Source organism: Nelumbo lutea, chromosome 2, assembly GCF_056320005.1.
Source record: "Nelumbo lutea isolate HS-2025 chromosome 2, American lotus-T2T, whole genome shotgun sequence".
Lineage (NCBI taxonomy): Eukaryota > Viridiplantae > Streptophyta > Magnoliopsida > Proteales > Nelumbonaceae > Nelumbo > Nelumbo lutea.
In genome coordinates, this window is record NC_142685.1 from 57,503,981 (window position 1) to 57,519,160 (window position 15,180).

The window sequence follows — 15,180 nt, forward strand, 5'->3', positions numbered from 1 at the left end:
AGCGGAGTCCACCTATTCAGAGCAGAGACACTATGCCAAGATATATCAACTACAAGTGGAATCCTCTACTTGCAAGCAGGGGGAGAGGAGTCTCTCAATGTACTATTCTGATTTGACATCAATATGGAAAGAACTTGATCACTATCAAAATGTGAATTGGTAGTGTGATGAAGATGCAAAGGCCTATAAGTCACTTGTATCTCAGCAACAAGTGTTTGCCTTCCTCCTAGGGCTGAATCCGTCATATGAGTTCATCAGGGTGCAAATCTTGGGTACTAAAGACTTGCCATCAATTCAGGAGGTTTATGCCTTGGTGCAGTCAGAAGAAAGCAGAAGAAGTGCGATGAATGGTGTAAAAGGGGAGTCAGTTGCCCTAGCTGTCCGGGGAAATTCAGATACAAATGTCGGAGGTGGTTTTAAAAAGGGTGACACTCAGAAAAAATCAGATGATAAGAGCAAGCTTTGGTGCACTCACTGCCAGAAGACACGACACACGAAAGATACATGTTGGGATCTCCATGGAAAACCTAAATGGGCACAGGATTTGGGTAATGTAGAGAAGATGGGCCGAATGGCCCATAGGTTGTTTATTCTTTCTTGTTATTTATGTTTCTTTTCTGTAATGGGCCTTATTCTGGGCCCATCCTGTCTATATTAAGTTCTTTGTAAATTCTTGCCCAACTAAGGGCCTCCTTGTAATTATTCAAATATATCTTAATAAAAGAGTGTTAGGGTGCTGAGAGAGGTGAGGTTCGAAACTCTCATTCTCAGACCCTCATTGTTGAACTCTCAAGCTCTCCTCTCTTCAGTTTTCTTCATGGTATCAGAGCATATCTGAACTTGAATATCCTAGGGCTGGAAGCTTAGTCACGTACTACCTGATTCTTGGAGGTCATTGGAGGAGCCCAAGACTAGAATCTCTTGGTGAAGTGGTTCGTTGGCCAGGAAGAATCAGAGAAAGAAAGATGGGAAGAGGAACAACTCGGTTCTATTTTGAAGCTCGACTGTGTTTGGACTGTTGGAGTTCGAACTGTAAGTTGTGCTCAGTTTTTTGGTAATTCTGTTTTTGAAGCTCGACTGTGTTTGGACTGTTGAAGCTTGAACTGTAAATTGTGCTCAGTTTTTCTGGTTGTTCTGTATTATCTTCGACTGTGTTTGGACTGTTGAAGTGTCCGAAAATCCTAGTTGTTCTGTACTACCTTCGACTGCATTAAATCTGGTTAAACCCAGAAATTTCTGGGCTGTTTTTTCTCTTCTTCTTGGACTGTTAAAACCTGCCGAAACACCCTTGTAACAAGGTTGTGTATTGTTACTCATATTTTGGCTGTTTTAGGGGGCTGTACGAACTGTTTTTGGGGTCTTTTCTCTTCCTTGACAGTGGGGTTGTCTCTATTGCCCACACTATGTTTGTGAAAAAAGCCTGTTCAACAATACCAGTTGGTATTTACTCTTCTTGGCTGAGTGCACAGCTTTGAAAAGGTACTTCGGTTGAGTGCACAGTGCCTAGAGTTTTTGATTACTTCTTGAAGGCTGAACTCAGTATATTGTCTTCTTGTGGTCGGCTGAACTCTGTTATTGCTTGTCCTCATTCAGTATACTTGTATAAGCCATCTGAAATCATATTTAGATTGTGTACATGATGTACTCCTCAAAGTTTGAAAACAAAAATAGTGTTGAATATGGACTGGTTCAGGGAACTCCGAGTGATTCCTTATTGACTGTGACCACAGTTAAACTAGATGGAACTAATTATCTAGCATAGTCACAATCAGTAAAGATTCATGTTTGTAGTAGAGGAAAGTGGGAATTCATTTCCGGGAATAAGAAGGCTCCCCCAGAAGATGATCCATCCTACGAGAAGTGGATGCAAGAAAATTACACTATCATTAGGTGACTTGTGAACTCAATGCAGCCACAAATCAGCCAACACTACCTATAGATGAATTCAACAAAAGAAATTTGGGACAGTGTTACAGAAACCTATTCACAAAAACTCAATGTGGCCCGGGCATATAAATTGAGAAGTGATGTAAAGAATTTAAGACAAGGGGAGAAACCTCTTGTTGTATATTTCTCAACCCTGAAGTCCCTATGGCAAGAGATTGACCTAATAGAAGCTGTAAATTGGGACACCACCAATGATGCAGAGACCTACAGAAAATTGGTGGAAAGGAACAGGGTATTTGAGTTCTTAACTGGACTAAACCCAGAATACGATATCACAACAGAATATTCTTTCCAAGGAGTGTCTCTTTGTCACAAGCTTATGCATTGGTGAGTAGTGAAGAGAGCAGAAGGGTTGTTCAGGTTCAAGGGGTTGATATTAATGATCACTTTGCCAATATGGGGATTAAACCCAAAGGGAATGCTGGAACTTCTGGTGGCATAGGAAAGAAAGAAGTTATATGTAAGTACTGTAAGAAGCCGAAGCACACCAAAGACAAGTGCTGGAAATTACATCCTAATCTTGTTCCCAGTCGGTTTCAGAAAGGGCATGATAGTAAAAGATCAAGAAGTGCAAATGTAGCTAACGGGCCAGATAGTGAAGAAATGTCTGCTTCTGCACAGTTGGCAGCCATTAGAGCAGAATATGAAAAGTTTGGGAAGATGATCAGTCAGCTGAGTGATGTGACCTCTTCTTCCAACCCTTCAGGCAATTTTTTTGTTGCTTCAGCATTTGTTCATTCAGGTAAGGGCTCCTGTCAGTCATGCTACCACTTCAGGTAATCTCAAGGTCCCTTGGATTATTGACTCAGGTGCTTCTGACCATATGACCAATATCTCTACCTTATTTGTTTCATATGACTTGCTTCCTGGACGTGATAAAATCACTCTAGTTGATGGTTCACTTGCCCCTATCTCTGGTAAGGGAACCATCAAGGCTACGGATTCCTTGTTCCTACCTTATGCCCTTCATGTACCTAAACTAAATACAAATTTGTTGTCTGTAAGCAGTTTAACCAAGTCACTAAACTGTTGTGTAACATTCTTTCCTTCCTACTGTGCTTTTCAGGATCTGGAGTCTCAGAAGGTGATTGGGAGTGGCCATGAGGCGAACGGAATATACCTGCTTGATACCCCGGAACAATGCACTGATCATCTTGGGAATGCTGCTCTTAGATCTGTTTTTTCAGAGTCTGTTAGTCGGATTATGTTGTGTCATCATCGTTTTGGTCATCCGTCTTTTTCTGTCTTGAGTCGTCTTTTCCCTGAACTGTTTAAGGGAATTAGTTTGTCTAGTCTTCATTGTGAGTCTTGTGAATTGTCAAAGCATTATAGAAACAATTATCCTTTGAGTAATAAAAGATCTTCCTTTCCTTTTAATATTGTGCACTCTGATGTGTGGGGGCCTTACCACTTACCTTCCATGGGTGGCTATAAATATTTTATCCTGTTTATTGATGATTTTTCTCGGTTCACTTGGATATTCCTGATGAAATCCCATGATGAAGTTCCAAGACTTGAAAGACAATTCCATGAATTTGTTCTAACCCAATTTGATACCAGGATTAAAATCTTCAGATCTGACAACGCAAAAGAATACTTTGAGAAAAACCTATCCTGCTATCTCTCTGACATGGGGGTCATTCATCAAAGCTCATGTGCTAGGACCCCAGAACAGAATGGGGTTGCTGAGAGGAAAAACGGGCATATTGTTGAAGTTGCAAAAGTATCTTATTTGCCTCACAAGTTCCTACCAGGGTTTTGGGGTTTAAGTCTCCCTTCAATCTTCTTCATCCAGACAAGGACCTTTTTCCTATTCCTATTCGTGTCTTTGGCTGCACCTGTTATGTACATGTTCCAAGTGTCCAAAGGAATAAATTTGAACCCAAAGCTCAAAAGTGTATCATCCTTGGTTATTCCCCCACACAGAAGGGTATCTTCCTTGATGAGCTTTCCCCCTTTTATGGTTCCTCTCTAGAAGGACATTGTCCACAAGGGGAGAATTTGTCACAAGTGTTTGCTCTTCTTCTTCCTGTCCCTGTTGAGTCTCTTGATGTGTCTGCTTCTCCTTGTCCCAATACTCTACCTCCTGGTCGTATCCTCAATCCCAAGGTGTATCAAAGTCAAAGATCCAGAAATGTGCAGGTTGTTTCTCCTACAACACATGAGCCTCATACACTTCCAGTCATAGAAGAGACAACAGGTACTGTTTCAGCACCTTTGGATTCATCCTTCTCTGACCTTGATATTCCCTTTGCTGTTAGGAAAGGAAAACGGGAGTGCACTGCACACTGCATTTCCCAGCACCTTTCTTACAGTTTGGTTTCACCTCCATACTTTGCCTATCTCTCTTAAGATTCCAGAGTGGAGGGATGCTATGAGATCTGAAATCGATGCCCTATACAAGAATGACACATGGGAAGTGGTGGATTTGCCTGAAGGGAAGGATCCAGTCGGTTGCAAGTGGGTGTTTACTATCAAATACCGAGCTGATGGCACCATTGAAAGGTACAAGGCCAGGTTGGTTGCAAAAGGCTATACACAGACATATGGGATTGATTATTTAGAGACCTTTGCACCTGTTGCCAAGATGACATCTATGAGGGTTCTTCTATCTTTAGCTACTCACTTTGACTGGCCTCTTTATCAATTGGATGTGAAGAATGCATTTTTGAATGGTGAATTACATGAGGAGGTTTATATGTCTCTTCCTCCAGGGATGTATGGAACTGATATGAAAGGGAAGGTATGCAGGCTGAAGAAATCTCTTTATGGACTGAAACAGTCCCCTAGAGAATGGTTTGAGAGATTTAGAACAACGCTTGTTAACTTTTGTTATGTGCAGACACAGTCCGATCATACTCTTTTTGTGAAGAGGAGTGGACCTCTGGCAGTATACCTCATTGTGTATGTAGATGATATTGTAGTGACTGGTAATGATGATATTGTAGTGACTGGTAATGATGTTTTAGGAATTCATGATCTAAAATATTTTCTCCATACAGAGTTTGAGATTAAAGATTTGGGGGACTTGAGATATTTTCTTGGTATATAAGTGGCTCGATCCAAGGATGGGATTCTTATCTCCCAAAGGAAGTATGTTCTTGACCTACTCTCCGAGACTGGAAAGATGGGTGCTAGACCAGTTGCTACTCCTATTGATATGAGTCATAAACTCTCAGCCTTAGAAGGGAAATTGTTAGAAGACAAAGTAATCTTTCAGAGACTTTTTGGGAAACTTTTGTACCTATGCATGACTCGGCCAGATATTGCATATGCAATCAATTGCATTAGCCAATTCATGCATGCTCCCCGAGACACTCATATGGCAGCAACAGAGAGAATCCTATGTTATTTGAAGGGCTCCCCAGGAAAGGGTATTCTGTTTACCAAGCATGGTCATCTGAAATTTGAAGCCTACACCGATGCTGGCTGGGCCGGAAACATTGATGACAGAAGATCTACTTCTAGGTATTGCAGCTTGGTGGTTGGTAATGTTGTTTCTTGGAGAAGCAAGAAACAATCGGTTGTTGCTCGGTCTTTGGCTGAAGCAGAATATAGGGCCATGGCACATGGAGTTTCTGAATTATTATGGCTAAAATCATTGATGGAAGAACAGCTCTCCTCTCTTCAGTTTTCTTCAGGTAAGAAGTCTAATTTGTTTTAGACCGGTAAGTCTAAAATTACATGACCGATGAGTCTAATTTGTTTCAGACATATAACCTTCTCTCTGGGAGAGATAAGGTAAGACTGGCTGATGGTTCTTTTTCTACCATAGTTGGCTGAGGCACCATACCTCTCCCACTTGGCCTTACTCTTCCTAATGTACTGCACGTTCTGGAATTACATATTAATTTTCTGTCCATTAGTAGTCTGACTCACTCCTTGAACTGCTCAATCACTTTTTTTCTGTCTTCATGTGTGTTTCAGGATTTGACCTCGGGGAAGACAATTGATAGAGGAAGCATAGTGGATGGTCTCTACGTGTTGGAGAATAATGCTGGTCTGGTGGCAACAGAGTCCACGAGTTCGTCAAGTGAGAGTCAAGCCTATTTATGGCATAGTCGTTTAGGTCATCTTTCTTTTGAGTCGTTAAAAGTTATGTTTCCAAAGTTGTTTGAGTCCTTGTTAGTGAGTCAGTTACAATGTCAAACTTGTTAGTTGAGTAAGCATTGTAGAAGTTCTTTACCTTTACGAAATAAAAGATTTGAACTTCCATTTCATATTGTTTATTCTGATGTTTGGGGCCCTGTTACTCTATCTACTGCGGCTGGCTAAAAGTACTTCGTTACTTTGATTGATGATTATTCTAGATACACTTGGGTTTACCCTATGAGATCATGAGATGAAGTGCCACAAATTGTGAAAGATTTTCAACGCATGGTGTTCACTCAGTTCCAAACGAAAATCCATTTCTTCCAACCGGACAATGCGAAGAAATATTTTCATAGTGATCTCACGAAGTTTTTTGCTTCGAGTGGGTCACTTCAGCAAAGCTCTTGTGCCAAGACACCCCAACAAAATGGTGTGATTTAACGGAAGAACCATCACCTTCTCGAAGTCACTCGTGGTTTGTTGATTCATATGAATGTGCCAAAACAGTTCTGGATGGATGCAGTCTTGTGTGCGACATATATCATCAATCGCATGCCCTCTCGGCTACTAGAGTATAAGGCCCCACATCAGCTCTTGTTCCCTACAGCCCCGCTGTCCACCATTCTGATGCGTGTTTTTGGGTGTCGTTGTTTTGTCCGTAACATGTCCCCTACTCGTGGTAAGCTTGATCATCGGGCTATTCCTTGTGTTTTTCTTGGTTATCCTTTATCTCAAAAAGGGTATCGTTGCTATGATCCCATTGCTCGCAAGTACTATGTTTCCACTGATGTCTCATTCTTTGAGAATCAATCTTTTTTCTCGGTTTCTCCTTAGGAGGAGAGTAGGTTTGAGGAGAAACAGGCGACGACTCAAATTCAACTACCTCCTTTACCCGATCCAACTCCATTCCGGGTTTTTCATCGTCGTCATAAGAGCCAATAGAGTTCAAGAGACATGGAGCCTGACACTATGCAACCAACATCATCGGATTAACCCGAGGCAGATCCGTCTCATCAGCCAGGTACACTTGCTCCCATTGATATATCTGCTCCTTTAAATGTTGATTCACCTGTCACCAATGATCTTAATATTCCTATTGCTAAGAGGAAGGGTGTTAGGTCTTGTACCACTAATCATCTTATCTCTAATTTTGTGTCCTATGAGCATGTTTCGCCTTCGTATCGTGCCTTTCTCTCTTCCAAGGATAGTGTCCCCATTCCTAAGACTGTAGCAGAAGCTTTGTCAAAACCTTAATGGATAGATGCAATGCAGGAAGAAATTGATGCTTTACACAAAAATGGCACTTGGGAGTTGGTAGACCTTCCTGAAGGGAAGGAACCAGTGGGGTGCAAGTGGGTGTTCACAGTGAAACACAAGGCTGATGGAACTGTTGAAAGGTACAAGGCTAGACTGGTAGCAAGAGGCTTCACACAGGTATATGGAGTGGACTATGTAGAGACTTTTGCTCCGGTAGCCAAGATGAACTCTATCAGGATTCTTCTTTCCTTGACAGCAAATCTTGACTAGGATCTTCACCAATTGGACATCAAAAATGCTTCCTTGAATGGTGACTTGGAAGAGGAAGTGTACATGACCCAACCCCCAGGGTTCTGTGCCAAAGGCAGTGAACAAAAGGTGTGCAGGTTAAAAAAATCTCTATATGGGTTGAAACAATCACCTCGGGCTTGGTTTAGTAAGTTCCATTTAGCAATTCAACAAATGGGGTTCAAACAATGCCAGTCGGATCATACTTTGTTTGTGAAAAGAGGTGAAGGTAAAATTGCAGCTCTTGTTGTGTATGTGGATGAATAGTGATCACAGGAGATTGGGAGGCTGAAATCCAGAGACTGAAAAAATTCTTAGCCACTAAATTTGAAGTGAAGGATCTAGGCCCCTTACAATACTTTCTTGGAATTGAAGTTGCCCGCTCTCACAAGGGCATCTTTATTTCCCAACGGAAGTATGTACTAGATCTAATAGAGGATACAGGCAAGTTGGGGGTAAAGCCATTTGATTCACCTATTGAACCTAATCACCATCTGGGAGACGGTCAGGGAGAGTTTTTGAAAGATGTAAAGATGTTCCAGAGACTCGTGGGGAAACTTTTGTATTTGTCTATGACCAGGCCTGATATTGCCTATGCAGTGGGTGTCCTTAGTCAATTCATGCACAACCCTAGGACAACTCACTTTGAGGCTACAGAGAGGATCTTGAGATATCTCAAGAAGTTTCCTAGAGCTGGTTTGTTGTTCCAAAAACACAGTCAATTAAAAGTGGAAGTATATACTAATGCAGATTGGGCAAGAGCAGTCAATGACCGAAAGTCTACCAGTGGGTATTGTGCCTTTGTAGGAGGAAACCTTGTCACATGGAGAAGCAAAAAATAAAGTGTGGTGGCTAGATCCAGTGCTGAAGCAGAGTATAGAGCGATGGCTCATGGGGTTGCGGAAATCATGTGGATAAGAAATCCGTTAGGTGAACTGGGTTTCGCATTAAGCAATCCTATGTCACTCTACTGTGACAATAAAGTTGCCATCAATATTGCTGCTAATCCAGTTTGGCATGACAGGACGAAACACATTGAAGTGGAAAAGCATTTTATTAGAGAGAAACTTGAAAGTGGAGAAGTGTGTACACCATATGTCAGCTCAGAAGAACAACTTGTAGATATCTTCACCAAAGGTCTCCATCATGTGCGGCACAAAGATTTGTGTGACAAGTTGGGCATGATTGACATCTATGCTCCAACTTGAGGGGGAGTGTTAAAATAATGTTAAAATAATTTAGTTGCTGATGTTAAGGCCTGTTTGGCTAATTAAAGTGTTTTTTTATTTCGTTTTTTCTTTCTGTTATGTCTATTATTGTACTCAGGAGCACAAGGGTCTTTTCCTTTGTTATTTCTGCCACCCTATATAATATTAAAATAAAGGTTGGCACTGCCAGCACTGTTACATTGCAAAACCCTTATTTCTTCCCTCCTCTCTTCTCTTCTTTTCTTCTCCTCTTCTCTTTTCTTCTCTTCTCTCCCTCTTATTTCTGGTCGCCCATACTGTCAAGAATATGAACACCAAATTGGGTACGAATTTCAGTATGAAATTTTTGGAAAATAGAGGATAAAGATAAAGATGTGAGGTCATCCTTGAATAATCATCAACAAAATTTATAAAGTATTTGTAGCCGTTGTACAACACTACTTTATTTGGACCCTAAACATCTGAATGAACTAATGAAAAAGGAACCAAAACACAACTATCAAACCTAGGACTGAGAAAGACTCTGGTGTTTTCCAAAATGACATGACTCACAATCCAAATAAGAAAGATGACTTGATAATGGAACAAGTAACTTCAGAGCCTTGAGAGACAGATGACGAAGTCTGTAGTGCCACTGGAGAGGAGTAGGAGAAGATTGAAGTGCTACTTACAGGCCACCACCATCAAGGTAATACAATCCACCTACTTCATGCCCTTCACCAATCTTCATCCCCACCTTAGATCCTAAAACACACAAGAAAATGGGTAAAAGGTTGTAGAACAATTAACAGATTTAGTCAACCTACTAACTGACATAAGGTTAAAAGGAAATTTGGGTACATAAGACAGAGGATAATGATAAAGATGTGAGGTCAACATCACCAACACCACAAATGGGAGAAGTAGACCATTAGCAAGTGTCAGTGTTTGAGATGTCAAAGACTGGGAAAAGAGAGGAAAACACACATGGAGTTCCAATCATATGATCAGAGGCTCCAGAGTCAATAATCCAATGTGAAGGTTTAGATGCCAAGCAAGCCATACCTGAATGAGCAAGAGTGACTATATTCTATTGAGAGGATGGCTGAAGAAATTTTTCATATTCATCACACAGACACTCACCATTTCCTTCCCAAAAGCACTTGTAGATGTGGGGGGTGTTTGATCAACATGTTGGTTTTCACTAACTGTGCCACCATCGCTAGTCACAACATGATTGGCCCGAGTGCTAGGCGAACCATGTAAGTCATAAGAGAAATTAACAGTATGTCCTAATCCACAATGTGTGCACCTCCAAGGACCATTACTCCACCCTCTACCATGACCTCCACCTCGATCACTAGTATGATTAAACATAGGACCACCTTGGCTCCTTGGAAATCCACGTCCACGTCCACCTCCACCACCTCTATTTCCACAACCTCCCCTCTCGCCACCATAAAAATAGACCTGTCCAAGAGAGTGGAATGCTCCAAAGGTTCAATAGAAATCCTTCGGAGTTGGGCAAACACCTCCTCAAGAGAGGGAAGAGCATATCCACCTAGTATTTCTATCCTCACAGATTCACATTCAAATTTCAATCCCACCAAAAATCTTGTCATTTTAAGTTATTCCCATTGCTGTTGTTGAATTTTAACATCAGAAGTCAAAGGGTCATACGCATTAAGCTCATTACAAAGGTTTCTTATACTAGCATAATACTCCTCTAGGCTCTGATTTCCTTGCTTCAAGTTAAAGTACTACTGATACAATTGGTATACTCTAGTGGTGTTATCTTGGCCAGAATAAAGTTTCTTAGCATGATCTCATATTTCCTTGGTTGTATCCAAGAACATAAAGTTCACACTAATTTTCGGTTCCATGCTATTCCACAACTAGGTCATAATTTGTGCATCCTCCTATTCCCACTCACTATACCCTTGAGATTCAGACGAGGGTTTCTCCTCCTTGGCATGTTTCACCTTTTTCTTGGCTCTCAAAAACACTTCCATTGACTTAGCCCACGACACACACCATTTAATTTGATAGAGGTCATTTGTGCATTTAGATAATCAAAGGAAATCATTTACAACACCACAATTAAGCAACTGTTGCTGAAAAAATCACTGTCATAGGGTTCAACACTAAAAGCCCTACTGCTGTCACACACATTCAGATATAAATAGGAAACAAACACAGTTCCTACACAAACCCATCAATCAGCACTGCCACATAGTTCAAACCCAGTCCAAAATAGAGAGAAAATACCATGCTATCAGCTGACCATAGACTTCTATTCACACCTGTCCACGAACCAGCCCTCTTCAAGTCATCGAGTAGAGGGTTTCTAGTACACCACCAAGACAAACATCACCACAACAACTGGAGGCATAGTTACCTCCTAGGAAAAACGATGACTCATTTTTGGCCCCTTATCGATCCTCCAACTGATTGATGAGAACTTTCAAAAAAAAAAACTCAAATCTGATATGGCGATGCAAGGAGAAAAGAAAGGAAGGAAGCAAACTGATTTCCAGTGATGTGATACCATGTTTGTGGATCGATTGATACTAGTTCAGTCCTAGTTCAGAAATAAGAAAGGAGAGAAGAGAAGAAGAAGAAGAAGAGGAAGAAGAAGAAGAAGAGAGGAGAGAAAGAAAGGGTTTGGCTAGTGCGAAGAATCACTCTCTTTCAGCCGACCCACCTTGTATTTATAACTTACGCATTAGAATACAAAAGACAACTATGTCCCTAATTAAGTATGGGACACAACTTAAACACAGACAAAATAGACAACTCACTTCTAATTATATGACAAAATGACCAGACTGCCCCTTATTCTGCCGACTCTAACAGTTTCTTTCTTCTCAAACACACCATAATACTGCTTGGGCAATTGTGCACCAATAAATTTTCCCCCTGCTTCTGACCATTGCCCCTCCCTTGCCAGATGAAATCGATTAAATTTCTAGGAAAGACCCAGCTGTGCCTTACAAGATTAAGGAAGTAGAACCAGAGTTTCCTTGTTTCTAGGCAGCGAAGAAAGAGGTGATCAGTGGATTCACCTTCTTTCAGACATTAAGGGAAAGAATGGGGGGAGGTAAACAATCTGCCTTTGTTCTTCTTCTGAACCAAGTCATAGGTGTTGATTTTGTGAAGGCAGGCCTCCCAAACAAAGAAAGAGACCCTAGGGGGAATGTCGGAGCACCAGACCCTCTTGTGAGGAAATTAGAATAGGGGGATTCTGTAACCAAGGCTCTAAAGAAGGACTTAACTGAGCACTTGCCATCAGGTTGAAGTGTCCAAATGCGTTGGTCTGGGTTTGCTGAGGAAATGTAAACCTCACTTAGAGAACTCGAAAGATTCGCTGTCTCATCAATCTCTAAGTTCTTAAAGGTCTTCTGAAATTTAGGTTCCAGTTAAAACCAGAGAGCGAGGACTGCATACTGGAATTAACAGTGGCATCTTTGGATGACATTGATTGAATCAAATTGTTGATTCAAGCATTTTATCACATACAATGCAAGAAAAAGAGTGCAAAGAAGCGAATTATTGAATCCAAGAAAAGAAGTACTGCAACAATAATCTAAGAAAATTAGTAAAAATGAACATTACAGAGGAATATCAAAAAACAATTAATAAGACACTATGAAATTTATGAATCAATTCTTTAGGTATTGAACTTGCATTGAAACCTTGAATAAAAAATTAAAGATATATCATCAATGATCAATATATAATTTGACTCTATGCACCTCAATGTACAAAAAAAAAGACATGCATACACACAACCTCAATATGTAATACAAGGCATCTGCCTTACCAATTGCCTCACCTAGGTGGGTGCGTAAGCAGCACTGGCAAAGGCAGGTGCTTAATATTTGTGAAAAAATAGTGGGTCTATAGATCACTAACCATATACTACTTGGTTTCCCAGGTGATAACTAGGCGCCTGCCTAGGCAACATCTTGTTAACTTTGTGAACCACAAATATAAAATCAGCAAATAAGAAAAATAAAAGAATAATTTTAAATGCATCAGAAAATATCCAAAAGGAAGAAAAATAGAACTCAATATGAACTGGAAGCCAATCAAAGCAGATTGTTAACTAATAAAAACAAGCATCAATGTATATATCACACGTATATAAACTAACCTTACTCCAGAATCACCAACATTCCACACACAAGGGCCAGCTGCTGATGTGCTTAGTACTGTTCTAGTACCGGAAGGAGGAGCAGAGTCATTTACAAGAGAGTAAATGGCATGAACAGGTCTTTCAATAATTCCATTTAAAGATTCCATAGGCCTTGAGGTTTGGCGCATATCAAACATTAAAAGCATGCCATTCTGCAAAAAATATAAGTAAAGTGTTGTGAGTTGTGACATATTATTATTGTGATTACAGCACATCATATCATAATAAAGGGCTTTACTCTCTTTCTAGTTCTTCATTGTTTAGCATTAACAACTTTGTATCAGATTGCTCAAAGGCCCTTGATCTGAACACTCTTGTCAATGCAAGACTTTCCAATAAAAGCTACTTGGCTTGGCCTGTCCCCACAAAAAATCCAAGCTTTTTGCTGGGGAATGATTCAAATGAGAACCAATGAACAAAACCATGAAGTTAAACACCTCATATACATGCTGAGGTCAGTGTTATGATTATCCATCACATCTTCATTATTTCAAATTTTGCCACTAGGACTGGGATCCTCTCCACATCTCATTTTGGTTCCAAATTGGAAGCCTCCTATGGACATCCTGAATTTGTTTTGAGAGTTGAAACCTAGCCTTTTCTCCCTTCCCTTCCACCAGAAGAGGAATATTTATGTGGAGTCCATGCATGAATTTATAGAGCATTTAGGAGGAGAGTAATGGTGGAATCTTTACTCACGAGTAACCAACTGAAAAACTATTGATTTAATCGACATAATTTACCCACTAGACCAAACCTAAAAAAAATTCTAAGGTATTTGGCAGACAGTTTAACTGGAAGATTGAGGGCAGTGAAGTTCATCATTCATAAATGGAATGTAGTACAGAGATGGTTTCTCTTAGCAGAAAAAATCCAATGTTGATGGGTGCTCCCTTGGGAATCCAGGCAACCAGAAGTTTGTGGAACTTTTAGAAGACATGATGCTGAAGCCATACTAGTCTATTCAGGTCCAAAGGCTAAATGACTAAGAGAAAGTAGAGATGAAAGGAATCTTATATTGTTTTAACATCTTATTAGATATGCTAGATCTTTTGGCTTCCAAGGTAAATATCTCATTCATATGTACACAAGATTAGCCAACTTTTTAATAGATAGCCTTGCCAATGATGTTGTTGGGAGGAAAGTCATATTGGGGGATAGTTCATCCAGGAGCCAGTTACTCTGTTATCTCTCCTTAAAAAGGTTTAAAAAAGTGCCAGAGTGGGGAATAGATGACTAACTGATCTAAGATAGGATAAGGTCTTACAAATTTCAGATCTGGTGGCAGGTGAACTTTATTAATATATGAAAAACAATGAATATGTACAGAGTGCCAAGCACCCCAAAGAAATGAGTGTAAGGCACTCTATTGAGGCATTTCCTCACCCTATAGTTAATTCCTTACAACAGTTACCTCAGCCCCTTGATTATCCATTGCATTAGCTGGTCCATAAGATGATCTGTAAGTCCAAGTGAAACTTGCATTTACATCAGAAGCCAAGATTCTCAGCTCCTTCAATTGGTACCAATATAGCTATGGACCTTTTTTGCTTTTTTGCAGCCATTACAGCACAACCTCTGAGTCACCCTCTACTATAATATTCCTCAAACTCAGAGTCCTTGTCATTCTTAGTCCATGCAGAAATGTTAACAGTTAAGCCCCGATTGAGTTCCCTAACTCTATGGGCCCATAAAATTGTGCCATGATGCTTCTATTTTGATCTTTAACGGAACCTCCTATTCCGGATGCTCTTGGGTTGCCCAATCTGTAACCATCAAAGTTTAATTTAACTCCACCAGCTGCTAGAGAGACGAATATAGTGAGACTCTCTTTGAGGGGGAATGACTCCTATTACACCCTAACTTCTTAGCAGGTAATCAACTGGATTCTTCGAAGAGCCTCATTTTTTTATCCAATGAAATCTCCTCATCAACCAAACCCCTCAATTATAGCCTACAGACTACCTCAAGGAAACAATCCACCATTCAATAAAAACAGGATACCTTAACAACTAATGCAATAAAAGTTTAGAAAAAAACTAATAAAACACTCAAACCACATGGACTGCAATCCCCCCTTTCCCCAAGAATCAATCAATTCTAAGCACTTGACTAATACTTAACAGAGATATGCACCATAAAAAATAATCACTTCCCAAGCCAACTCCAAAAGCCATCCCCCTTTCCCATCCTCCATAATGCCCCACAACC

The 15,180-nt window shown here is 40.4% G+C and overlaps 1 protein-coding gene across 1 annotated transcript in view; it reads right to left on the reverse strand.

The window, feature by feature from the left end:
- Positions 1–15,180, reverse strand: part of LOC148870917 (uncharacterized) — a 72,916-nt gene that overhangs the window by 6,540 nt on the left and 51,196 nt on the right. The window contains exon 12 of the mRNA XM_088972431.1: positions 12,928–13,121. Coding sequence (XP_088828557.1) covers positions 12,928–13,121 — 194 coding nt within the window. The remainder of the gene's footprint in view (positions 1–12,927; positions 13,122–15,180) is intronic.